Here is a 25,879-nt window from a genome sequence, read left to right as displayed (position 1 = left end):
CCTCCTCTCTTGGTCTGTACCTCCCACAATGTTAGCACAAGAGAGGTCAGCCCACTCCATGCAGGGCACGCTCACCTTGTGTAGGAACTCCAGCTTCTCGCCATTATTCACCAGCTTGTATGTGTAGATAAACCCACCAGCAACCGACCGGGGGTTCAGAATCAGGTCCTTGGCCACTCCCACCAGCACATGCCAGTCATCACTGGCGTTGGCAAATCGGCACACTGCCACACTGGGGACAATACAGACAGGTGCCCAGAGGTTAATGTGAGCAAAGTATAGAAACCAAAGCCAGAGCTGCGTCGGGATAGGATCTGCATGTCACACGTGGATGGTAAATCTGGATGAGAGCTTTGGAAGCCTGACTTCACATTGCTGATTTCAGTCATCTATCCCCCCCACTCAGCTTTCCCCCCAAAAACACACCCTAAGTATTCCTATTTAGACAGCAACATAGGTATGGAATATTCACTGTGCCCAGGCAGGAAGTGGGAATCTGGGCTGCTGCTTTTTCTTTTGAGAGGAAATTTACATTTTGGATATTTATAAGCAACTTCTTCTCCCTCCTTTCATCTTTCTCCTCCCCCTATGGATGCTTAGCCCATCAGCACAAGAGTCAGGCGTCTCGAGGACTGACTACACAAAGCAAAACGGACAGATTGCGTGTCAGGTGGCTTGACTCATCTTCCTTGCTGCAGTTCCAACTGACTTCTCTCTTATACACAGAACCTGCCCTTTTACATGCACCCACAACATTGCTTGGCGGTTTAATCTCTGCAGAGGGGATGCTAAGGAAGAGAGGGGGACAGGAGGGAGGGGAACACAAGGACAACTGCTCCTACTTTTTATTTCTTCTCCATCATCTGCACCCCATGGGGCCTTTTTAGAATACGATCCTTCAACGGCTTGTGTAAAGGTCCAGTGAATGCATTGGCATTAAGAGTTAGTGCCTATGCTCACCTTGCACGACTGGGCTGGGCGAAGGAAAGATAAGAGCTTCGGAGTACAGGGAGGTGTCTACTGGGGTTTAGTACCCAGCCTCCCAGCAATGTGGCCTTTCAACTCAAACGACGGCTGGGCCAAATAAGCAGCAATGTATTAAGCACATGACAGCCAGAGACTATGTCTGGCACTGCTCCTTACCTGAAGGCGGCTTCGTTCTGCTCTAGTTGGACCAGATCTAAAGTATTGCCCTGGATGGGGTTCATCACTCGGACAACAGAGGCCCACTGGCCATTGCCTGCCTTGGGGGCACCAAAGATGGACTCGGGAAGGTTCTCATTCAGAAAGGCGGCTGCCATCTCTGCGGCCAGTTCCCTCTCATCCTCACCTGCAGCCTCCACCATTTCCTGCAGCACACATTACAGCGGGAAGAGAAAGAACTCAGCACAAGAGGGGATTCATTTCAAGACAGGCTGATACCCAAGTTGCTTGGTGTGGTGAAGATTTAGAAGATAAGCTTCAATGGAGAGAGATCCCCAAGGCAAAATGCTACTAATATGAAAGCCAAGTGAACGTTAAAGCCTCTGTTTTACAAAGCCAGAGAGCCAAGAGCTCAACGCCTACAAGAAACCTACGAGACCATGATTCCGCTTGCCTTACTACAATACAGCCTGTTGTTATGGAGCTCAAAAGTATGGCACTGTTGATTCCTCACTGCCCATGGGGCCATTGCTTTGGGGAGATGGCCTCCAGAACACCAGCTGATGCCACTGAGAAATCTTTAAGGAAAACAATCTATTCAACTCCAAGTAACCTCAGCAATAATAATAAAAAATTCTAGAGAACGTGTGATACACAAGCAGGATCGTTGCTCAGCAGAATGATCTCAAAGTCTGTCAAGGCATCAGGGTACTGCATGCTGTGAAAGGCAGCATTTGGACTGCGATTTATCTGCTGAAATTATGATTACGCGGAAGCGCCATAACTGAACTAGAAAACCAACCACTAATCATTTGGCAACGTGGAGTCCGAGGCCGCTATTAAGAAATCAACAGCAGCAAACAGTAAAGAACAATTTGTCCTTATACAGGCTCCTTCAGAGGAGCTCAAGTGGATTTTCAAACATTCAGTGTCACGGGGCCACCAGCTGAGCATTAAGTATCCACCGTTTTACACAGACTGAGGAAGAGGTTAAGTGATTAGCCCAAGCCCAAACTGTATGTGCAACACAATGCTGGACTCTGAGCAACCTCTCCTTTAATCCCCACGGGCCTGCACTGCACTCCATCCACCCGCCCTTCGTGCTCACACCCAGCAAAAGAATTCCAGTCCCTGAGGTTAACATAGGTGGGGATCCTCAGCACTCAAGTGAGAGGGCGTCCAGAAGGACACACATGCATATATGAGCTGTCCTGATTACCTCAGCCATCTGCTGCTTTCTCTGGGCCTTCGTGGCCTCGGTGTAAGCATTGTGGTCTGTCTCGATGACGATCAGGTTGCTGCTCTCGGGGTGAATGACGAACCTCCTGGGGGTGTACTGCAGCGGGAAGGCAACCTGGTTGAAGACTGCCCCCAGCTTTTCCAAAGCCAAAATCCTACATGGACAGAGAAAGGCCGCGTGCATTTAGCAGCTCCCAACACAAGCCATTCCCCAGAGACAGCAAGGCTGGAGCTCAGTCTTCAGCTATCACCTCATAAATCAATGTACAGGCCAGCTGCTGTTCTCTCAGCAGCCCAGGCCAGCAGCCTCAACAGATGGGAGAGCGCTAATCACTCTCTCCCAACTCTCAGAGCAATGTTCTTTCTTCAGAGCACAAACCCACAGAGTTCTCAATAGCGCTGCTAGATTTTTGGAGTGGATGCTATATCGGAGCTACATGAGAGCTCAGCAATGGACTGGTTAGTAGTTTCCTGGCAGCGGCCAATATCTGATGCCTCAGAGGAAGGTGAATGCTCCTGCCTCCAAGACACCAGGCCAACTGTGCAGTGTTGTGTGCCGGGGGGAGTTGATAGCTTCTTTCAACTACCTGAAAGGGGGTTCCAAAGAGGATGGATCTAGGCTGTTCTCAGTGGTAGCAGATGACAGAACAAGGAGTAAAGGTCTCAAGTTGCAGTGGGGGAGGCTTAGGTTGGATATTAGGAAAAACTTTTTCACGACGAGGGTGGTGAAGCACTGGAATGCGTTACCTAGGGAGGTGGTGGAATCTCCTTCCTTAGAGGTTTTTAAGGTCAGGCTTGACAAAACCCTGGCTGGGATGATTTAGTTGGGGATTGGTCCTGCTTTGAGAAGGGGGTTGGACTAGATGACCACCTGAGGTCCCTTGCAAACCTGATACTCTATGATTCTTTGTAATCCCTTACAGGTGATCATACTAATCCCATGCATTCGGTTTGATGACCCCACTCTGCAGGCTGGGAAACTGAACTACAGGGAAGGGATGAGACAGGCTCATCAGTGGGTGAAGTGAGCACAGAATTCAGGTCTCCTATGACTCCCACTTCCCTGTTTTAAATATGAGACCATGCTATATCTATGCCAGAGATGACACAATGAGTGGTGGGTGATCAACAGCCTTTTGCAAATGGTGTGGTTATGCAAAAGAAATCATATTTTATCAGGGGGGAAAAAGGTGGATGAATGGAATTGGGGAATCTTGGGAATACGGCATCTGCATCCAAATGTGGTTTAGAAGCTACAGCTGGCCCAAAAAGTTTCTCCAATGAAAATCAGGTTAGTCACAAGACAAGAAAAATACCAGTGTGTGAATGGCTGGTCGTTCTGCAGCTTGCCTGCACAAATGCCAGCTCATCTGGAGCCAGAATAACCAAGAGTCCCTTCAGAAAGATTCCTTTAAAAAACCATCAAATGCTTTAATATGCCAAAAAGGACAGACAAGAAGAAAGTGCCTGTTCGTAGTCACATAAAGCAGAGCTCCTGAATGTAAGCTTCCCCTTTATTTTCACTTATCTTCCTAATTATTCTCCCCCCCCGGCCCCAGCTGAGACAGGAACAGGCAACACAAAAAACACGGTCATTCCTTTGACTCTCAAACCAACAACTCACTCCATTTCCTACAGAGCAGCCTTTTCAGTTCATGCAGCACTTTCCTTTTTCTGTTATTTTACAGCATATAGCCAAATTATAATAGGCCAGCCACAGAACTTCCCATACAGAGAAAAACTTAATTCCTTCTCTCTCCTGGTAAGAGCCAGAGTCATTTTTAAATCTGTTTGTAGTTGAGTTCCTTTTCTTTTGCTATAAAGTAAATCCAACAGCACAGCAATTCATGGACCACTAATGGACCTTTCTGGTGGCCTACAGAATGAGGTATTTTGGGAACCAAGCAAAGGGGGACTGAGGAAACACATTCCATGAGAAAATGTTTGGCGTTGGCCAGGGCAAAGAATGGCTCAGAACAAAATTACAATGGTGAGCTAGAGGTGGAGTTGCATTTTCTAAACAGAGGCCAATAAAATAAAAAAGCTTTGCACTATCGTTGTGGATCAGTGGTTGTTTTCGACCACTTGATTGGACATTTTTTGGGGGGTAAATATTAGAATATTTTTTTGGGGGTAAATATTAGAAATGTCATCTCCTAGCTATAAGGGGATCGTATACGATACTCCTGCAGTGCCTGATCTCAGACCTGAAATACTCTGAATGCTGATACCACCATATATTTACTAATTTCTCCAGGATCCCATTGCTAGGGCAGCTAGCCTAGATTCTGTGGGTATTTCTACACAGCAAGAGCTGGGCATGGGCCAGCCTACCTGAGCTAGCTTGAATCCAGGTAACAATAGCAATGAAGACAGCAGAGCATGGTCTTCAAAGCCGGTAGTACAAATGTAGCACAGAGCCTGAGTAGGCATTCAGCTGCTCCGAAGCCCACGCTGCCTTCACTGCTATTGTTCCCCACGCTAGCCGGGGGAGTACTTGTGGCACCTTAGAGACTAACAAATTTATTTAAGCATAAGCTTTCGTGAGCTACAGCTCACCTCATCAGATGCATGTAGTGGAAAATACAGTGGGGAGTTTTTATATACACAGAGAATGTGAAACAATGGGTGTTACCATACACACTGTAATGAGAGTGATCAGGTAAGGTGAGCTATTACCAGCAGGAGAGAAAAAAAAACCTCTCTGGTCACTCAATTACAGACCTAAAAGTTGCAATTCTTCAACAAAAAAAACTTCAAAAACAGACTCCAACAAGAGACTGCTGAATTGGAATTAATTTGCAAACTGGACACCATTAACTTAGGCTTGAATAAAGACTGGGAGTAGATGTGTCATTACACAAAATAAAACTATTTCCCCATGTTTATTTTCCACCCCCCACTACTGTTCCTCACACGTTCTTGTCAACTGCTGGAAATGGCCCACCTTGATTATCACTACAAAAGGTTTTTCTCTCCTGCTGGTAATAGCTCACCTTACCTGATCACTTTCGTTACAGTGTGTATGGTAACACCCATTGTTTCATGTTCTCTGTGTATATAAAATCTCCCCACTGTATTTTCCACTGCATGCATCCGATGAAGTGAGCTGTAGCTCACTTTGAAAACTTATGCTCAAATAAATTTGTTAGTTTCTAAGGTGCCACATGTACTCCTAATTTTGGTAGGAGAAGAATCAACAACATTTAGACAATTTAATAAAACGGAACATCTGGAGCAAAACTGGTTTCTAGTCACGGCTTGAAACCTGAAATGGGGCTGCTGAGTATACTGCAGAATGCCCCCTGTAGGCCGAGTGGCAGATCCACTGGTAGAAACATTAAAAATGACAGGGTGGGGAAATATCTGAATGAACTGTGCACCCAACTGGCTTGTGCTCAAAGGTGCCTGACCATCTCCCAGTGGGGGACAAAGCTCAAAGATCTTTTGATCCCAGTGAGATGGGATTTTTACTGCAAATTCTCCCAAACACTATAAATTGGCTTGGTGCTAAAATGCCATATGTTGAATATGAACAAATGTGTCTGCGGTAAAAGAGAGCGGTTTTAGGGAGAGGCAGGTGATGTTAAAGAGTTTTCTTTATCCGTGCATCATACCAGGAGACCCCAACAAACTGAAATGTCCCTACAGCCCTCTCCTCCCTCCTGAGAGCTACCAGCGCCCCCAGTTCAGAAGCAGGAGAGTTTCATCAACCTTACCGCAATGTGTTTGTGGAGATAGCAACAATGCCCTCAGGACACTGCTCAGAAGCGAAGCCAGATGCAAACTCTAGAGTTTCATAGGACAGGGGGGTTAGATGAAAGCGGGACTGATAAGAATAACTCAGCCATGAGCGACTGGACATGGCCAGCACCTGGGGAAGGAAGAGAGACAGCAAATTCACCAATCTGGACATGAGGGTCAAGTTAACTCCCTGCAGATTTAATCAGAGTGTGCACATTCCAGCAATTAGACTCTTAGCCACTGTGGGCATAATTTCACTCTGCCCAGAGACCGACTTCAAAACCACTCCCCCTCTAAGGAGCAACTTCCAAGGGAGCAACCTCATAGTTCAGACATCATTGATTACAAGAATGGTGTCATGGCAACCTGGTCCCAAACTGAGTTTTGGAAAATCCAATTTTCTCCACAAAAGCCAATATCAACAGAAATACTTCCATTGAAAAACAAAGTTGTTTAAAAAGAAAAGCCATGGAAGTAGGTTTCTTTAAACAAACACTCCCTGTCATGTTGCAACCTGAATATTTCAGTATTGTGCAAGTGCATGAAAAGTGACACTGATTAGAAACACAAATGGACCTAACTAGTCTATTTGCAGTCAGTCTAAGAGGAATGCAGAAAGCAAACAAATGACAAACAGTGCAAAGTAAATTAGACTTAAAACTCCTTCAGCTTTAACCTAAAGGATTATTTATATCTCAATAATTAGTTACAATGATTTGGAGATGATCATGTTCTTGGCTAGGCAGCCAGACAGAGTTATACTAAATAATGTACATTAGACTCAGAGGGTGTCACTTGATCTCAGCGCAGAGGGGGAATGCAAGAGATTGGCCTCTAAACAGAAAACGTATTGCTCTATTTCAACACCTCTCTTTCAAGGATCTCAAAGAGCTTTACATGTATTAATGAATTAAGACTCAAATCCTCCATAACATGTTATCCCCATTTTACAGACGAGAGGACTGTGTACAGCAAGATGAGAGACTTACCCAATGTACCACAACATAGAGCAGAATCCAGACCCCCCCGCCCCCCCAACCAGTCCCCTGCACTAGCCATCACTAACTCAGCACTTCTCAACCCATGAGGTGTGATCCAAAAACGGGTCAACCTGAGCGGGGCTGCTTTCCCCAGTTCCACAACAGAAGGGCTGCAAATATGATTCTAAAGGACTGGATCCTCAACTCCAAATCCAGCAAATATTTTGCTTCAGCTACAGATGACTAGGAAGCTGACTAGCCCCTGGCTAACCAGCTCCAGCCCTCTTAACATAGACAGGAGGAGTCCATAACCTGCTTTGGGCCAAAGCAAAACAAATGCCACTAGGCAGCCAGAGGCTGCGTGGATGCTCATGCAGAACTTTCAGCCTTCGTATCTGTGCAGAAGAGGTCAGCTAAGAGACACTGAAAGTGCCTAACAATCTGCTCTGAGCTTCTACAAACACAGCGGAGGAGTGGCCTGCAGGTCAGCACAGTCACAGCACAAAGAGGGCAATAGATGGAAGAGAAGTCAGACAAGCATTGCAGTGCATCATATCTTAAGAAACAAGGTGAGACTGACACAACCCAGGCTGGTTATGTCAAGAACGAGCTATCTCCCAAGCATCTCCAGAATGAAGCCACCCGGCTCCTCCCCCTCCTCTACAGTAAGCTGGCCCTGTTGGGCGGCAGAGGCTTGTTCTCCACCCTACCCACCAGTGAGGGAAGCGGGCTCATTGTGCACGGTGACAAATATTGACACTACACCTTGACATCTTGCTTTACTTACCGCCTCTTGGCCTTGCATTCGGACTCTGAAGAGTTTCACGGGGCGTGAGCCAAGGTACCTGGTTCTGGTATCAGAAAGATCTCCAGTGACTGGATCCAGGACAGTTCGCAGCAGCACACCGTTCTTTCATTGAGAAGAGAGAGAAAACTCACTTTAGTTCATGATCACAGAGACGGAATACTGGCTGAGGCAGTTATACTTAATGAGAGAAGATGCAGTTTTTAACTAATTGGTCTTTTTTTCTCTCTTTCTTTTTCTAAGACTGAGGCACAAAGCAACTTTCCCTAAGTCACAAAGGAAGTCTATGGTAGAACTGGTCACTGAACCCAAATTCCAAGTGCATCGCCTCACAGTTCCTCTCACTCAAACCCTCTTCCCTAATGATCAAAGAGTTTACAGTCTGGCAACAAACAAGATGCTCAGGTAAAGATCCTGGGCTGGACTATCTGGAAGAGCCCAGTTACTTTTACCCCACGTAGCTCTTATCAAAACAACATTTCCATCACAGGATCACGTAGCATTGCTTGTGCAAAAGACTGGACAACAGGGAGATTATTGGAGCAGACCCTGGGGTCACGTGCATGGTGCACCCGGGCTCTGCACTCAAGAGGCTCTCTGCACAGCTGCCCGAGAACATTTCATGGAGAGAATAGTTTCTTTATAATCATCCTCTTTTCAAAAGGGGGCCAAAGCACAAGAATGCATGATTTGTACTAGGCAACATCTCAAAGGATTTGCTTTCCTTTGACCAGTGTGGATATTCACCTAAAATCTAACTACATGTGGGGACTTGCTTAATAGCTGGAGCAACTGGGGAATTCCAGACAGGCCCATACACAGAGGGGAATTCACTGCATGACTCAGCAGACCTTGATATCCTGACAGGGGTGTCCACATGGAAAGTCTCATGCTGCTGCACTGGACAATATAATGAGCATTTAATAAAGTCTTTCAGGCTGAGTGTCTCTCAGAAGGTCTTGTAGGAACCAGGCAAGTACTCCTCACCTGTAATCCGATGTTCAAGTACAGGAAGCCAATGGAGCCCCGCTCGCCCAACTCATCCTGTTTTTCTGCCCCGCCCATCTCCACAATACACAGTGATTCTGGCTGTGCAGGGAGGGCCTGCATGCTCAATGGTTGTAAGCAATCCTGTAGGAGACAGAAAGGGACACTAGCACGCAATTACCACAGGAGATCCAGCTTTATATCTAAGGAGCCTAAAGGGGACCCTTCAAAATTTGTAAAGAACAGTGTTCAATTCACACAGGAAACCCTAAGAGAATTATTTATCATAGACTATCAGGGTTGGAAGGGACCTCAGCAGATCACCTAGTCCAACCTCCTGCTCAAAGCAGGGGCAATCCCCAGTTAAATAATCCAATCAATTTTTGCCCCATATCCCTAAATGGCACCCTCAAGGGTTGAACTCACAACCCTGGGTTTAGCAGGCCAATACTCAAACCACTGAGCTATCCCTCCCCATCCCTTATGGTTTCCTAGTGCACAAGAGTTTTGGATCCATCTGCCTTACCTCCTGGCTTTCCTCAAATGATGTTGCATTTGCATCTGAGCAGCCTGGCACAATGGCTAGTGGTCCTGAACTACAATGCAACTTTAACTGCAGAGCACCTCTAGCTAGAGGCTAGTGGCCTAACGTAAGCATTCAGAAGGGTCAGAAAAAGTTAGCAGCCAGTTCAGGCACAAAACCTATGGGTCTAATATTTACGAAGGCTATCAAATGATTAAAAAATTGCAATTAATCATGCTGTTAAATAATAATAGAATACTATTTATTTAAATATTTTTGGATGTTTTCTACATTTTCAAATATATTGATTTAAATTACAACACAGAATACAAAATGTACAGTGCTCACTTTATATTTAGTTTTGATTACAAATATTTACACTGTAAAAAACAAAAGAAATAGTATTTTTCAATTCACCTCATGCAGGTACTGTAGTGCAATCTCTGTCCTGAAAATTTAATTTACAAATGTAGAATTATGTACAAAAATAACTGCACTCAAAAACAAAACAATGTAAAACTTTAGTGCCTACAAGTCCACTCAGTCCTACTTCTTGTTCAGCCAATGGCTCTGACAAACAAGTCTGTTTACATTTATGGAGATAATGCTGCCCTCTTCTTGTTTACAATGTCACTTGAAAGTGAGAACAGGTGTTCACATGGCACTGTTATAGCTCGTGTCACAAGATATTTACGTGCCAGATGCACTAAATATTCTTATGTCCCTTGATGCGGCAACCACCATTCCATAGGACATGCATCCATACTGATGATGGGTTCTGTTCGACAACGATTCAAAGCAATGCGGACCAATGCATGTTCATTTTCATCATCTGAGTCAGATGCCACCAGCAGGTAGATTTTTCTTTTTGGTGGTGGTTCGGGTTCTGTAGTTTCTGCATCAGAGTGTTGCTCTTTTAAGACATCCGAAAGCATGCTCCACACCTCGTCCCTCTCAGATTTTGGAAGGCACTTCAGATTCTTAAACCTTGGGTTGAGTGTTGTAGCTATCTTGAGAAATCTCACATTGGTACCTCCTTCGCGTTTTGTTAAATCTGCAGTAAAAGCGTTCTTGAAAAGAACAACAGGTGCTGGGCCATCATCTGAGACTGTCATGACTTATGTTAAGTTGCAGTGGGGGAGGTCTAGGTTGGATATTAGGAAACACTATTTCACTAGGAGGGTGGTGAAGCACTGGAATGGGTTACCTAGGGAGGTGGTGGAATCTCCATCCTTAGAGGTTTTTAAGGCCCGGCTTGAAAAAGCCCTGGCTGGGATGATTTAGTTGATGTTGGTCCTGCTTTGAGCAGGGGACTGGACTAGATGACCTCCTGAGGTCTCTTCCAACCCTAATATTCTATGAAATATATGGCAGAATGCGAGTAACACAGAGCAGGAGACATACCAAGGAGTTCATTCACAAATTTCATTAATGCTTTTTTTTAAAACTTGCGTCATCAGCGTAGAAGCATGTCCTCTGGAATGATGGTTGAAGCATGCAAAGGCATATGAATGTTTAGCATACCTGGCATGTAAATAACTTGCAATGCCTGCTACAAAAGTGCCATGCAAATGCCTGTTCTCACTTTCAGGTAATGTAAATAAGAAGCGGGCAGCATTATTTCCCGTAAATGTAAACAAACTTGTTTGTCTTAGCGATTGGCTGAACAAGAAGTAGGACTGAATGGACTTGTAGGCTCTAAAGTTTTACATTGTTTTGTTTTTAAGCGCAGTTATGTAACAAAAAAATTCTACGTTTGTAAGTTGCACTTTCACGATAAAGGGATCGCACTACAGTACTTATAGGAGGTGAACTGAAAAATATTATTTTGTTTTTCACTTTTACAGTGCAAATATTTGTAATAAAAACAATACAAAGTGAGCACTGTACACTGTATTCTGTGTTGTAATTGAAATCAATATATTTGAAAATATAGAAAAACATCCAAAAATATTTAATAAATTTCAATTGGTATTCTATTATTTAGCAGTGCAATTAAAACTGCGATTAACCGCTATTAATTTTTTTGAGTTAATTTCATGAGTTAACTGCAATTAATTGACAGCTCTAATATTTACCATGGAAAGGGTGATGCAAAACCAAGCCTATTTTAACTGTCTGTTAAAAAAAAGGCTTTCTTTGCCACAGGTAAATGGATGAGTAGACATCTACAAGGGAACCATCAGCAACCATACTTGAGAAACCAAAGTCTGTGCCTACTGGAAACAGACAGTTTATGATGGAGGCAGGGTGTAGCCTCCTATGCCTGTAGACCTTACTGATTGTGGACATCAAGGGGTAGCTGTGATAAGGGACTCTGCCAAGGGTTCAAAATCAAAGGCTGCACTTAGTCCTGATTCAGCAGGGGGGACAAAACGTGCACAAATTTACTCATTCCCCACCATTGGCTAAAAATTCTGGTTTGGATTGGACCACCAAACTTTCCTCGTAAAGGAAATTCTGGAACTCACAGGAAGAGTGTTCACAGGCTGCGCTATGTTTAGCTGAAGAAACAGACTGTTCTAATGACAAGAGTGCAGGAGCAAAGAATGACAAACTTTAATTTTACAGTCTGCAGCTTCTATGTGCCGCAACACCGACGGGCACCTTTCCCAAAGAACCACAAAAACAGAAGCAAACTCCCCAAACATCCAATCTGGAGCTCCATTCTGTAGCTGCTCCCACTAGATTCAACAGCAGCTCTTTGGGTGGAGTGGCTTGAGAATCAGGCCCAAAGTAAAGAGAGCAGGGAGTCTTCCCTAAAAGTACGCCACAAGTTTTACCCTCATAGCTAGGGTGGGCAACAGCAGTGCAGCTGGGAGGTGTACTTCCCAACATGGGTAAACAGACAAGTGTTAGCTCGGCTTGAGCTAGCATTTAAATATAGCAGTGTGGCTGCAGTGGCATGGGCAGTGGCTCTGGCTAGCCGCCCAAATATGTACCCAGAGAGCCTGGTCCTCAGGTGGCTAGCCCGAGCTGTTATTTTTAGGCGTTAACTTGAGCGGCGCAAGCGTGTGCACGTCTACCTGTGCTGGGGATTACAGCACCCAGCTGCTGTGCAGACACACCCTAATCTTAATTTCACAGAATGCCTGGATAAATCTAGGGTCATTGAACCAAGAAGCTCTTCTTTGTGCATTTGCTGGTATTGGTACATCCAAATCTGAGGCAGAAGAAAATATGGCAACACTATAATACTGTCTGCAACGGATGACTATATGGAAGGTATCTTGGTACTGGTCCAATAACATGACACAATCCCAACTGAAGCATTCATGTAATAAGGACATGGCAGCACAGGAAGCCAACATGTTCTTCTAAAACATCTGCTCTAGGAATTATTTTGGGAAAGTTCTCTGACCTGTGTTCTACATGAGGCCAGACGAGATGATCACAATGGTCCTCTCTGGTCTTAGACTCTACAAAAGCTCTAAAGCCAATGTGTCTGAAGACTTCAGACCAGTTGCAAAGAGCAAAGAACAAGCACAAAGGAAAAAGCAAATCTCAGGATGTGCTCACCGAAGGGTCAAGGGAAATAATTCTGACAGTGTTGTCCACCAACCCAACGGCAAGGAAGCGGGAACGCTGCTCCCCAGGAGGAACGTTGGCCAAGCTCATGCACACCACATCGGCTGACATCTCCTTCCTCTCCGTGTACTCATTCAGCTGTCCTGACTGAGAAGAAAGGCACAAAGGGATTATCAACTAGGGTATGGGCAAACTGGGTCAGACTCAACCACCCACCTCAACCTTCACCTATTGCTCAAGCCAAGGCTCTGGATTTCAAATTAAGTTCACATAACATCTCCCACTTTCAACAATTCTTTATAGCCTGGTTTCGGCCAGGATTGGAAGCACCAGAACACACGACAGAACTACGAGAAAGCACATAATTTCCAGCCTGAGCTCCGGACTTGGGAGGTTGGGTTGCTCCGTCCAAAACAAGCCTTTGAAGATTTGTCCATTTCTATTATCTCATCCAATGACATTCGATGGGCTTTAAAGGGTTCCGCCTAGGCCCCACTCTAAAAGTCCTCTTCCCTACTGAATCCTACTCTGCGGACACATCAGAGATTCCAGCCTCACTGAGGCTATAACCCAGCCTCCAGTCCCCACGTCAAAGCTCTCTGCAGTTTTAAATCCACATACTGGGTCCATCTCAAAGTAGACTAATTCTCCTCCAGTCAGTGCTATCACCACTTGTCTCTGGTTCACAGCACACTTTACAATGGTTTTCTTTCCTGGTGTCTTCCATTCATTCACCCTTTTGTCTGCTCGGATGTGCCGGATGCCATCCGGATAAACCTAAAGCAGAAAAATAATACAGAAATAAAATACAACTTACCCACCCATTGTGGGACCCAGCTCCCTTGTTTTTCTGACACAGGGGCTCCAGTGGCTCCTGACAGTGACTAGTACCAGAGGCCATTCTAGGTAATTCTTGACCTATTGACTATACAATACACAGACCTGTACAACAAATCAATCTACAAGCTGGAGACTACTCTCCAGTGGGCTCATAGCAGAGACCCTCTGAAAACCTGTGTGGGCACAGGACTTAACCGGCTTTGGAGGAACTGTGGACAACAGATTCCAGCAGGTCCAACCTTACTGATAAGGCGAACAAAGAGAGAAGCCTGGATAACAGGGTCATGTTCGCAGAAGCCCAAACTGGCCAAGCTTGTGGAACTTCTGGCAGAACCTTTTCAGCATGGACATCAGGAGCAGCGAAGAAGCCTTGGCCCTGCACCAAGTAGAGAATGGCAGATACAGGTGGACAGGATGTCAGAGGGTATCCTTACCTGTACCAAAGCATCATCCCCCAACAAGGAACAGGACAAAGTGGGGGTGGTACCCAGGAATCCAGAATCAGTCACTTCCTCTACAGTCTCTCCGATAGACAGCACCAGCGTGGCATTTACGAAGGACACGATAATATAGGCATCAAATTCATCTGGTCAGGAAGACAGAGAGGGAAAAGAGCTGCTGATTAGATACAAGGTCTCTAAACAAAAGTGAGGAGACTGTCAAATGACTAACAGTTATTCCTCAAAAATATTCCAACAGTAGTTCCTTCATCCACTAGCAGCACTACGCAGAAGTTCGTTTCAGGAAACATCACACAAGAGAATTAGCCAGCACTGTACCTCAGACCCTCTAAGGTTCAAGATCTAGCCAGTGATTCTGGTGATGGCTCAGAACACAAAGTCAACTTGTGATATGCTGGGTTCTAGAAGGCAGTACCAACTACAGCTGCCCTTTAACTGATAATAAGAAAGGCAGAAACCTTGAAGTCTATGCGTTCTCCATTCAACTCCAGAAATTTAAGGGCCCAATGCAACTCCCACTGAAGTCACTGGAAAGACTCAGCTTCAGTGGCCCCATCCTAGAGACCTTTACACACCCAAGCAGTTCTGTTGACTTCACTAGGATTACTCATATGAATAAGGGCTTCTAATGAACTCGGGCAGATGGAGTTATTTAGTATTATTGCAAAAGGAAGTTAGAATATAGATAATGTCAGAAGAGCATTGTCTTGGAGGCCCTCATCAGCACCCCTAGCTCCAGCCTTGTCCAGGAGTTGCTAAACAACCTTACATTTATGTAGCCATCTTTATGGGCTCTGTGGGTGAATGAGTGGTGGCTGTTAGGGGCTCTGGATAAACACCTGCCTCTGTTCTTACTAGAATGGGGTAGGAATGTTGCATTTAGCCTTCACTGCCAGCCTCTCCCACTGAGTGTAGTTGCAGGCACAGTGCTTTGGAGGTGGAGGAGCTACACCATTCCCAGCTTCTGCTAGGAGGACTCACTAGAAGAAAAAGCATAGGACTGCAGGCAGGAGGTTTGGGTGGGGAGAAGAGGAAGCTCACATCTGCTCCAGTCACAGACTTTCCCGGCACTTGTCATGGTAGGAAACTAACAGGAAGTTTTTTTTAAAAAATGTATTAAATAAAATAAATCTTCCAACAATGAAATACAGCTGGATAAATGTAAAATTGATCAATCCCACCGGGGAATGGAGCCAGGAGCTTTGATGTAGACACCAGACTGTCCCAGATAAACAACTCAGCTCCTCTACAGAGTGCTGACACTGCTGGCAGGAAGTGCCATTTCTTACATATGAAAATTCTGTTTCGCTCAGCACACTGCAAAGTGTTTACAGACCTATTTATCACAGTATGAGACAAGAACACTTCGAGAGGGACACAAGAGTTTTCTCTCTGTCCTGATTTTTATCCACTGATCAGTATTTCCCATGATTAGCATGTGAATGGGAGATGGATAAGTAGCTGGTCAATTCTTAAACATGCAATAAAATACAGGACACTCTGCCATTCGTAGATTTAATTCAGGATGCCAGCAAATGCTGGGCAGTGGCTTACAGGGACCAGTCCCGAACATGCTTTCAACCTACAGCTAGGCCACATGTTATTTTTGAAGGCCCAACTGGGTTAGTTGAAATGGTTCAGCAAGTGGTCACTCTTCTCCCCCCTCTGTTTGGGCAGACAGGTGTTGCCAAACCTGTTGTATCACACTTGGGAGAGAAAAGTTTCTTACATACAGCTTAAAATATGCATAATTTACTAATACCCAGCACACAGACCACAGCTTTGTGATTACCATACTGAAGGTCTTAATAAAACTAAAGCCATCCCATCTTGGGCTGCAAGATTAGTAACATCAATTACTAGTCTCCTAGGTGACTAAGGCTCTGATCCTACAACGTGACTCATGGAGGTGGACCCCTGCAGATCTCCACTGTCTTCAGGGAGACTCCATGTGTGTGTAAGTCACCACTGGGATAGATCACATTGCAGGATCAGACCCTAAGGATGGAATTCTTTGCCAGTGAATAGCAAACCAAAAGACTAAAGTCCTTTTCAGTTATGCAATGGTCTAATAATAGCACTGTTACTGTGTTTGTCTTGTGATCTTTACAAGTAGAGGTTACTGGTTTTACAGAACCCTCATTATTATACACTGGTTACTTCCATTAGAGTGGTCACCATCACCTGAAAGCCTTATTCATTCTCAATCACTGGAAGCCTATACCAGCTTCCTTCAAAGGAAGGTCCAGTAGCCAGCCATCATTCAGGTTGCTGAACAGTTACTGATCTATACAAACACTGTCAAAGGATAAACTGAAATATGCATTTTCAACAGCAAATTTTGATAATCCCCGTCACTTTTTAGCCATCTCCAGGGCTGTTGCCTTTTGCAAAGTGGCTGCCAGTGAGACACGTGACTATCTCCCAGCAGCCATGTGTTTAGGGGAAGGACAGAAAGAACTCTGCTCTCATTTGAAAGCAACAGCTGAAAGAGAATCCTGTTCGAAATCAAATTCCTGTTTGATCATTAATACTTACTTAGATTATAGATTTTTCTTTGTACTGATTTACTCGCTATAATTTGAAGAAGTAACTAGAATCTCATGTTATACTGGAGTGTTCAATGAATTCATGTTCCATTACAGCCAAAATGTTTTTGCCTGAACTTTTGTATGGCTGTTTATTGTTCCTCCATTGGAACCTTTGAAATAAAGGGCATGATTTAGCAGCATGAAATAAATGAATAAAATGCATTCATCAGGATTCCAGCTGTCACAATTTTGCTTTAGAATGTACAGTAGTTAACTGGAACTAGGTTTCTGAGGCACACTGAAAAATACAGCATTAGAACAGAGGGCTGGTTTTTTCCATTAGAAAAATCTCCATTTAACCCAGTACAATCGAGTGTACAGAAAATACTACTGGCTGGAGTTCTGAATGGAGGGATGTTATTCTGCATGCACACAAGAAAGGTCAGAGATGCTTATTACTGCTAGAATTGCTTCAGTTACCTCCTTTCAACAAAGAGGCCTAGTAAACAGAGAAAATTATTTTGATGATTCAGAAGAGTCACAGCTGGATTCCATCTCCAGTTTCTACATAGCATATTTTCTGTAGATTCAGTAGAATCAGTTGTGATGACTCATAAAAAATGGCAGATTTTAGTCACAGTACTTTATACTATGATCTTACACATTATTAATAAAACATTCTATTTGAGTTTGTCTATTAAAATTCCTTCCTACAAAACCAATTTGTGCCTTTAATTTAACTTCTCTGCACTGCCACAGAGCTCAGTTTACATTGTATAAACGCCAGAACAAGAGGGAGGATCAGTGAGCATGTGAACGGATGAGCGCTCCACCACAGCACAGCAGGATGCCCACTTTTAGGAGGTACAGACGGAACAGTAGTAAAAAGGAAGCCCGAGAGAATATGCAATTTCATGGAGACTCCGGAATCAAGTCCCAAGACACCACATTTCCCTGGGTATCCCCACTCACAGGTTAGAGCTCAGGGATATTTCTGTGGAAGGAATTATAGGCCTTGTTCTCTGAATCCCTGGACCTTCATACTGATTAAGTTAAAAAGGAGTGTCCAGTTTGCCTCAGGTCTACCTCTCCATTCAAATACACAGATACACTCCCTAATTACATGGCAAATCCTGTGTCAAAACAGTCTCCAAATATACACACTCAATGTGCTCATCTTTCACTGGTCTCATGTTGGAGTTTTGCACGGTCAGTTTGGAAGCAAATCCAAGGGGAAAGCCCACCTAAGGCAATTATAGAAATGCTCAGCTAGCAATATCTTGGTTTAGATTTAGTGAAAGCTGACAAAGGTTTTAGAGTTACAGCCACTATGGTTCCCAAAGGATCATGGGAGGGGACGGGGATTCAAAGAGCTGCTTTCTGATCCCCAGCCATACAATGAAGGTTTGGGGCAGACAGTACAAATATAAAGATTTCCAACTGCACAGAGACTTCTGGAATTCATTTACTGTAAAGCTCAGCATAAAAGTAGCCTCAAGATTGCATTTCTCTCGGGATAACCTGCGAGACAGCACAGTAGCCCCTAGCAGTAGGTACACACCTGTGGTGATCAGCACCTCCACCACCAGCCACCTGTGGAAGAGAAAAAGAGGCTTGGTATTGGTAGTGTGTATCACCACGTACCAGCCAGGGTTAGTATTTGCCTTGAAGGCTGCAAACCAGTAGGTGCTTGCAGAAACCTCCCAGCATGTGCATGTTGTGGCAGAGAGATTCCATTTGGTACCTGGTCAGAGCCAGGTAACCTGCATTACAGACAAACCGAAAGCCCTCAGACAGTGACACTTCTGTACAGTTTCAAGAGAAGATGCCCATTTTAAAGGGTGCTGCGTTCTCTTTGGTTAAACCCAGTAAAACTAGCTGAGAAGACAAATTGCTACAATTTGGGGATCAGTTTTATAGATTGTTGAACGAACAATCGTGCCCAAATGCGGCTGCCCTCATCTTTAAAACAGAAACGCTGCTCATGGAGCCCACAGAGTCCAGGCTTGTTTGCATGGATCAAGAGGAATGACTGTAAACTGGAACCTGCAGTATTTCTGGGCTACAGTTCTGGAGTAAGAGTGAGTGGTGGTATTCTGGTCCATTGTATGTAAACGTAGCCATGACCCATAGTCTCCTGACAAGTAGCTAATGTGATCCTCTGGATGCCCCAGACACGTAAGATACATTAAAGAGCAAATCACAATGTGGTAGGATGAGGCTACAGATATCCATTACTCTGTGGAGTGTTCGTGCATTCTAGAGACACCTCATTTGCTAGAGCACCTGGTAGCTTGGGTTTGCGGTAGCCAACCTGGAATCTTTCTTGGCTTCCAACTTCTGGGAAGGACGAGCAAGACCGGTATCAACAGCACTCTGGAGACCTGAAATGCTCTATCCTTGACCCTACTATTGCTGGGGAGCTTGCAGGCATTTCCTGTTTAGTTCTTTTCATGTTGCTCAACTTAGGCTGTATTCCAAAGTCTTGAAAAGTCGGGGAAATAAACTGGAACCAGTTCCAACAGGAAGTGAATTCCATAGCAAGGTATGAGGTTCCTAAAGAACGCTGAGGCCAGTGCAAGAGATATGCCACTCACTAAGGCTGCTGACATGAGAGGCTATGTCACAGCAGCAGAGTAAAGCCTCTATTCCAGCATGCTGGCTCTGCTATGCACTGCAGCACAGAACTCATGTAAGCAACGCTAGTGAAATCCCTTACAAATAACCTAGAAGGGAGTCTGTCAGCACTTGCAATAGCTTCACTTCAGGCCTTCAAAGGGGTAGTGCTAGCAACCTAGGTATTTCTGAAGAGCTCTAATCTCACCCCAAAGAGGGGGTTGTATTCCTCTGTTTTAATAAAATGAGGACATTGTTTCACCTGAATGAAAAACGATGCTTTGTGCTGCTGTTTTCATCTAGTCCTCCCTTGGCACTGGTCACCCCGCACACACTGCTAGGTGTCTGGCTGGGGAATGCTGCCTACCCCAGAGCATTAAGTACTGCTGCAAACAGTATCCACCTTTTGCAGATTAGCAGGTGCAGAAGTATTATAAATCAAAGCCTTAAGCAGGTGTATTCTTACCTGCCTTTTTCTGGATATGCCTCCTACTGCCCTACAGAGACAAACCTACTGCAGTTACCACTGAGTGTGTGTAAAACAAAACTGTGCACCACACCCCTCTCTCCACTATGAGGCAGGTGTGCTGCCATTGATGCTAATTAAAGCCAGAACCTGTGGAACTCAGATTGGCTTCATTTGCACCTGGCAGCTGCTTCCTGTTGGGAATGCATATCAGGAGCATCACGGAGGAGATGGATGCTGCTGCCTACCACACATATTGGATGCTTCCTTTCCAATGAAACAGGAACAGTAACACTTTTGGGGAAGTCAAAGGTGGTTTCTAGACACGGAGCACGTCTGGGTCTTTGCACACACCTTACACCGTGCAGACAGAGCAGCTGGATCGAAGCACACTGCTGCATTACTTAGCACCCTTTCCGTGCCCTTGGACAATACAGAAAGTTTTAGTCTGTGCTTGAGGGAAGGATGATGTACCTTCAATGTGTCTCCTCACAGTCCAAACAGCATTGGGATTACCAGGCAGCTCTGAGACAGCCATTTCAGACACCTAATCGGAAACAAGAGCAGGTTTCAGATTAACAGATGTTTATCCCAGTCAAACACTGAAGCATTACAGTGACTAGTTAATGCTTTTCACAGATACACAGGGCAGCTGGGGCAGTTCTCAGTTCCCAGCCTCACTCCCTGGACTAGAAATGTTGTTGAGGCAAAGTATTCAACACGCCAGACACAGACAGAAAAGTGACTCATGTCACCTCATTAAGTGACACCTCAGGCTGAGCAGCTTTGTGCTAAATCCTGTTCATCCATCCTCAGCCAAAAGGCCTGTGGCTGTGACCTGGATTCTACCAGATGGGGAGTTAGGGATCAGAGAAGGTCGCAAAGAATCTCTGGGGAAGAATATCAATTCCATATATTGTTTGCATGCTGGGGTAGCCGTGTTAGTCCCAAGATATGGAAGACACAAGGTGGGTGATGTAATGGCGTTTATTGGACCAACTTCTGTTGGTGAGAGAGGCTTTTGAGCTACACAGAGCTCTTCTTCAAGTCTGAGAAAGGTGCTCAGAGTGTCACAGCTACATACAAGGTGGGGGTTAACACACGTTGCATCTTACAACACTCTGTAACCCACTAACTCTCCTTGATCCTATGACTGCAGAGATGTTAAATAGTATTCATTTTAAATAGTCACCTGCAAAAAGTGTTAACCCCTTATGCTTAACAATCCATCCCACCTTGTATTTAGCTGTTACACTCTGAGCCTCTCTCTCAGACCTAAAGAACTCTGCATAGCTCGAAAACTTGTCTCTCTCGCCAGCTGAAGTTGGTCCAATAAAATATATTGCCTCCCCCACCTAGCTTCTCTCTCTCAATTTCATTTGTTCGCATGCCTAAAAGGATCACATTCAGGGATTATAGGGTAGTATGTGAATGGAAAACATATGGTTATCACTCATGTGCACTCCAGCACCATAACCCTTACGACTGGACAACAGGGAGTGATTGTACAGTCTGAAGAAGAAATTACATTTACACAGTGTCTCTGGCAGAAAAGGGCATAAGAACAAAGCCCTCTAAGAGTTGCACCAAGGACAGATTGTTTAATTACAGTGCCATTGTGAGCACCCCACCATAAATTCAAGAAGGGCTTTATCAAAACAACCCCACATTCCTGCTGTGGATTTCTGGAGCTGCCTCTGGGGATCTTACCTCAAGTCCGTGCCTTAGGACCCTCAGAGATGACCGAGGACCCCGTCCACAGGCCACATATAACTGGGGTGTATCTTCATTGGCCAGATCCGCTATCTGCACAGAGGAACAATGGGTCACACAACATGCGTAAGGAGACGAACAAAACCCCCCAAATGTTTGCCCTGTAATCTGCTTTCTGAACAAAGTTTCAGTAGTTTAATGTAACTGATGCTGCCACAGAACATCCCGTCTGCTGCACTGGAAAATCACAAAATTTAGGTCAAGTCTGCTGCAGAATACACGAGGCCTTGTCTAACAGTCATGATAGAGGGCGAGCACTGAGCTGGTGCATTGCACACCATTTCCAAACACCGGGTATATACGTACCCCTGATGGAGCTGATGAATGGTAATAACCCTTTCAGCAAATGTCTGTATTGTGAGGTTTAGCTTTACACCTTGTCATTCTTTTCCCAGGGTTCAGGATTTAGCAAACCCACCTTTCTGTCAGTGCTTGCAGTACTGTCACACTCAGGCAAAACCAAGGCAAATAACCAGAGCAAGACTGAAATGAGATCATTACTTGTGCTTTTCTTTCTCCATTTTAAGTGGATTCCCTGAAAAGAGTTTCCATTTTCGTAAGGCACCTCAAAGACCAATTGAGTTAGCAGTACAATGGATGAATCACTGATCGGCCTCTGTGGTTACACAATTGTAATAGCCCTGCATCCCCAGAGGGCAGGTTGGTGGGAAAGGAAAGGACCATGTGTTCATAGATGACGACATACCTGACAAAACAAGATAGGAGACAGACTGTCCAGCTCATCCACCAACACCAGGTTCTTGAGAGGTCGTGGCTGGAAAAAGAAAGTGTCTCCTTCCTCCAGGGGCATGGCGGAGGAGAACTCCGGCTCCTCGTCGTCATCTCCCAGATGGGCTATCTGGTACAGGTAACTTCAGACACAAAGGAAGAACACTACCATAGTCAGAGTAGACTACAGCTACAGTTCAGCCATGCATTCAGTGTGGGTGAAGGGTGAGCGAGAACCAGTACTGTTTCCACAGAATATTTGGCTATTTCAACTCTCACCTGGAGGGATTGTTTTCTTGGGGAGAGGAAGGAGGGGCAAAGGGCTATTTCCAAAGGTCTTGCCCAGTTCTGACTTCCTTCTTTATAATTGTTTTTGGCAGAAGAGTCTGGACAGCTCTGTGCTCATCCCACTTGCCCTGACTCCTAGATTTTCCTGTCTCATTACAGGAAGAGCTAAATGATGAAACCTTTGAAGAGCAAGACCGCTGGCTAACAGCCTCCGAGTCTGCATGTTTTAGGGAGAAACGCTGTCAAGTGCTATTTTCTAGGTGTTCAAAAATCACCTGCTACCCTGTCTTATAAGCTAGAATATTAATATAAGCAAGTTTTACACACAAGGAAAACAGATCCATAGAGAAAGATTGAATTGTTTCTTGTGTTCTTTTTGCCCTGTTCTCCAGAACTAACAGCTAGACTTATGTTAGTTGGCTAGAGCTCCACCTGCTGGCTGGCTCTACAGGAGCTGACCATAAACTTGCAAGACATGTTTGGAAACTAAGGTATTAAACTACATGCACGCAAACCCCAAATTTGCATATACAACTCTAGTAACTGTGTGGAAAAACATTGTATTTTGTGTGTGCAACTTAGGATCACTTGTAAAACTCTGGAGCAAGAGAGGTTACAGCAAACGAAACTTTGAAACAAAACCTTTCATCGGCCACACAGAGAAACAAGACCTAAATAATCAAGACTTCACAGAACATGCCCCTACATGTTATAACATCTGTAAAGCTGATCAGATCATGAAACAAAATTGCTTGACAGCACTTCTACTACGCAAGAATAACTAGTGTAGCTATTGAAAAAGAAAGAAAACCATCTAGTCATGGTAAAATATCGCATTTGCTTCTGAGAGTGGGCTACAAAGATACTAGAGACTATTTCCAAGCTCACATGGTTTGGTCCTTTGACAGGCATACACGCGTCTAACAAACAGGTTTTCAATGGAAAGCCCGGTTCAAAAAGGGATCATTGCAGCTCCGGTAAGCACCACTGACCAGGCCACGAAAAGTCCAGTTGGCGGGGCTGGCAGGCTCCATACCTGGCTCAGTGCGGCTCCTGGAAGCAGCGACATGTCCCTCTGGCTCTGACCAGAGGGATGGCCAGGGGGCTCCGCATGCTGGCCCCGCCCCGAGTGCCAGTTCTGCAGCTCCCATTGGGCGGGAACCGCAGCCAATGGGAGCTGCAGGGGCAGTGCACACACTGCACAGAGCCACCTGGCCGGCTCCATGCCTAGGAGCCTAGGGACATCGCCGCTTCCAGGGAGCCCCCCGAGGTAACTGCCATCTGGAGCTCGCTCCCTGCACCACCTCCCGCATCCCAACCCTCTACCCCAGCCCAAAGCCTACACCCCAACCCCCTGCCCAGCCCCCTCCTGCACCCAAACTCCTGCCCAGAGCCCACACGCCACAGCACCCCAACTCCCTGCTCCAGCCCAGAGCCCCCTTCAACACCCTGAACACCTCATTTCTGTCCCCACCTTGGAACCCACACTCCCAGCCCAGAGCCCATATCCCCTCCCACACCCGAACCCCCCAGCCTCAGCCTGAAGCCCCCTCCTACACTCCAGCTCCCTCAGCTCCATCCCTGAGCTCAGAACCCGCTCCTGCATCCCAAACCCCTCATCCCTGGGTCCACCCCAGAGCCCATACCCCAACCCTCTTCCCCAGCCTGGTGAAAATGAGTGAGTGAGCAAGGGTGGGGGAGAGCGACAGACAGAGAGAGGGGGGATGCAGTGAGCCGGGCCTTGGAGAAGGGGCGGGGAAAGGGTGTTCAGTTTTGTGCGATTAGAAAGTTGACAACCCTAAACACAAATGAAAGCGTGTTAAGGTAAAAATTCACTACCTGGAGCAATGAAAAAAATAGTGAATTGATGGACACGTGTCTGATGGTAGCATGCATTAGCAGCAAAAGCTAAACTGATCCGACACCTGCTTAAACAAGCTTCCAATTCCCTTCTTTGTCCGCCCAGGCATTCGATCTTGGCAATACATGTGGAACAGCTCCCCACTTCCTGTGCATCTACATCCATCCTTCAAAACCCCTCTTGGTCTAGGAACCCGTGGTGCTAGGTGATCAACAGACAGTCCCTGGTGCTAACTGGCTGAGGGTACAGACGGGATGCATGGGGGTACAGGAACCCCCCCCCAGGTCTGGTGTGTGCAATTTAATTCACCAAAGGCTCGCATGTACAGTGTCTACCAAAAGCCAATCTCTCAGTAGTAGTCATTATCACTGTGAAATGCCCGCAAGGATCATATTTGAAATGCCTGCTGGAAATTATGTTCTTAAGATCTGAAAGTTAGGATAAACAGGTTCCTTTCAAGCAAGAGGAAAGAGACGCTTCTCTCTCTGTCTGGCACTGTTTATTGTATGCCTCACAATGTAAATATATTTGCATATTGAGCCTCCAGGCTAATCAAGATTGCAAAATCTCAAGAGAGGAAAAACTGCAGGAAAACAAGAACAGGATGTGTGTGTGGGGTAGGGTGTCTCCTGTTTATGACAGGTTTCAGAGTAACAGCCGTGTTAGTCTGTATTCGTAAAAAGAAAAGGAGTACTTGTGGCACCTTAGAGACTAACCAGTTTATTTGAGCATGAGCTTTCGTGAGCTACAGCTCACTTCATCGGATGCATAGCATATCGTGGAAACTGCAGAAGTTTCCACGATATGCTATGCATCCGATGAAGTGAGCTGTAGCTCACGAAAGCTCATGCTCAAATAAACTGGTTAGTCTCTAAGGTGCCACAAGTACTCCTTTTCTTTTTCCTGTTTATGAGTAAAGACAATGGATTTTAGGGGTATAACTGGGAGGTACTGAGGTATGCCCTGGATCCTTCACCAAGGGGACAAGCTGCCATCCTGCATGTCTTATGAATGGAGGATCATAGCCAACCAGGGCTGTGAAGTGCTGTGACAAAGACATGGGGTGAGCTAAACTTTATTAGAAAAGAAAGTACCTTATTAACTAACTCTAGGTTCCAGAAAGCGTGTTGATTTTATTTGATGTATAACCAATTGGTTCCAATACTTTCTATCCCCTTAACCTCTGTTCTTTCTTAAATAAACTTATCATTCTTTTTGCTATAACAAAATCTAAGTGCTGTGAATTAAGCAGGGCAGTCTGAAGTGAAGCAGGGGTGTACTGTTCCTTTGGGAACAGTGGATCTGGTAATTGTGTGTGTCCAGTGGCAGAGGGCTCAGGGTTGGAGTTTGCCTATTGCTAATCTG

The 25,879-nt window shown here is 45.2% G+C and overlaps 1 protein-coding gene across 4 annotated transcripts in view; it reads right to left on the bottom strand.

Moving 5' to 3' along the window:
* The window catches only part of SF3B3 (splicing factor 3b subunit 3), a 47,802-nt gene that overhangs the window by 10,621 nt on the left and 11,302 nt on the right, over positions 1-25,879 (bottom strand). For all 4 annotated transcript variants that reach the window (XM_043526367.1, XM_037877499.2, XM_037877500.2 and 1 more), the window contains exons 9-20: positions 22,343-22,508; positions 21,574-21,669; positions 20,338-20,410; positions 14,224-14,375; positions 13,571-13,726; positions 12,941-13,096; positions 8,899-9,042; positions 7,894-8,016; positions 6,102-6,256; positions 2,363-2,537; positions 1,144-1,349; positions 76-232 (exon numbers count right to left, since the gene is read on the bottom strand). In XM_043526367.1, coding sequence (XP_043382302.1) covers positions 76-232; positions 1,144-1,349; positions 2,363-2,537; positions 6,102-6,256; positions 7,894-8,016; positions 8,899-9,042; positions 12,941-13,096; positions 13,571-13,726; positions 14,224-14,375; positions 20,338-20,410; positions 21,574-21,669; positions 22,343-22,508 — 1,759 coding nt within the window. The remainder of the gene's footprint in view (positions 1-75; positions 233-1,143; positions 1,350-2,362; positions 2,538-6,101; positions 6,257-7,893; positions 8,017-8,898; positions 9,043-12,940; positions 13,097-13,570; positions 13,727-14,223; positions 14,376-20,337; positions 20,411-21,573; positions 21,670-22,342; positions 22,509-25,879) is intronic.

The sequence above is a fragment of the Chelonia mydas genome, chromosome 12 (assembly GCF_015237465.2).
Source record: "Chelonia mydas isolate rCheMyd1 chromosome 12, rCheMyd1.pri.v2, whole genome shotgun sequence".
NCBI classification, from domain to species: domain Eukaryota; kingdom Metazoa; phylum Chordata; order Testudines; family Cheloniidae; genus Chelonia; species Chelonia mydas.
Note: the sequence above shows the minus strand (reverse complement) of the source record. Positions and strands in the feature narration are given on the sequence as shown.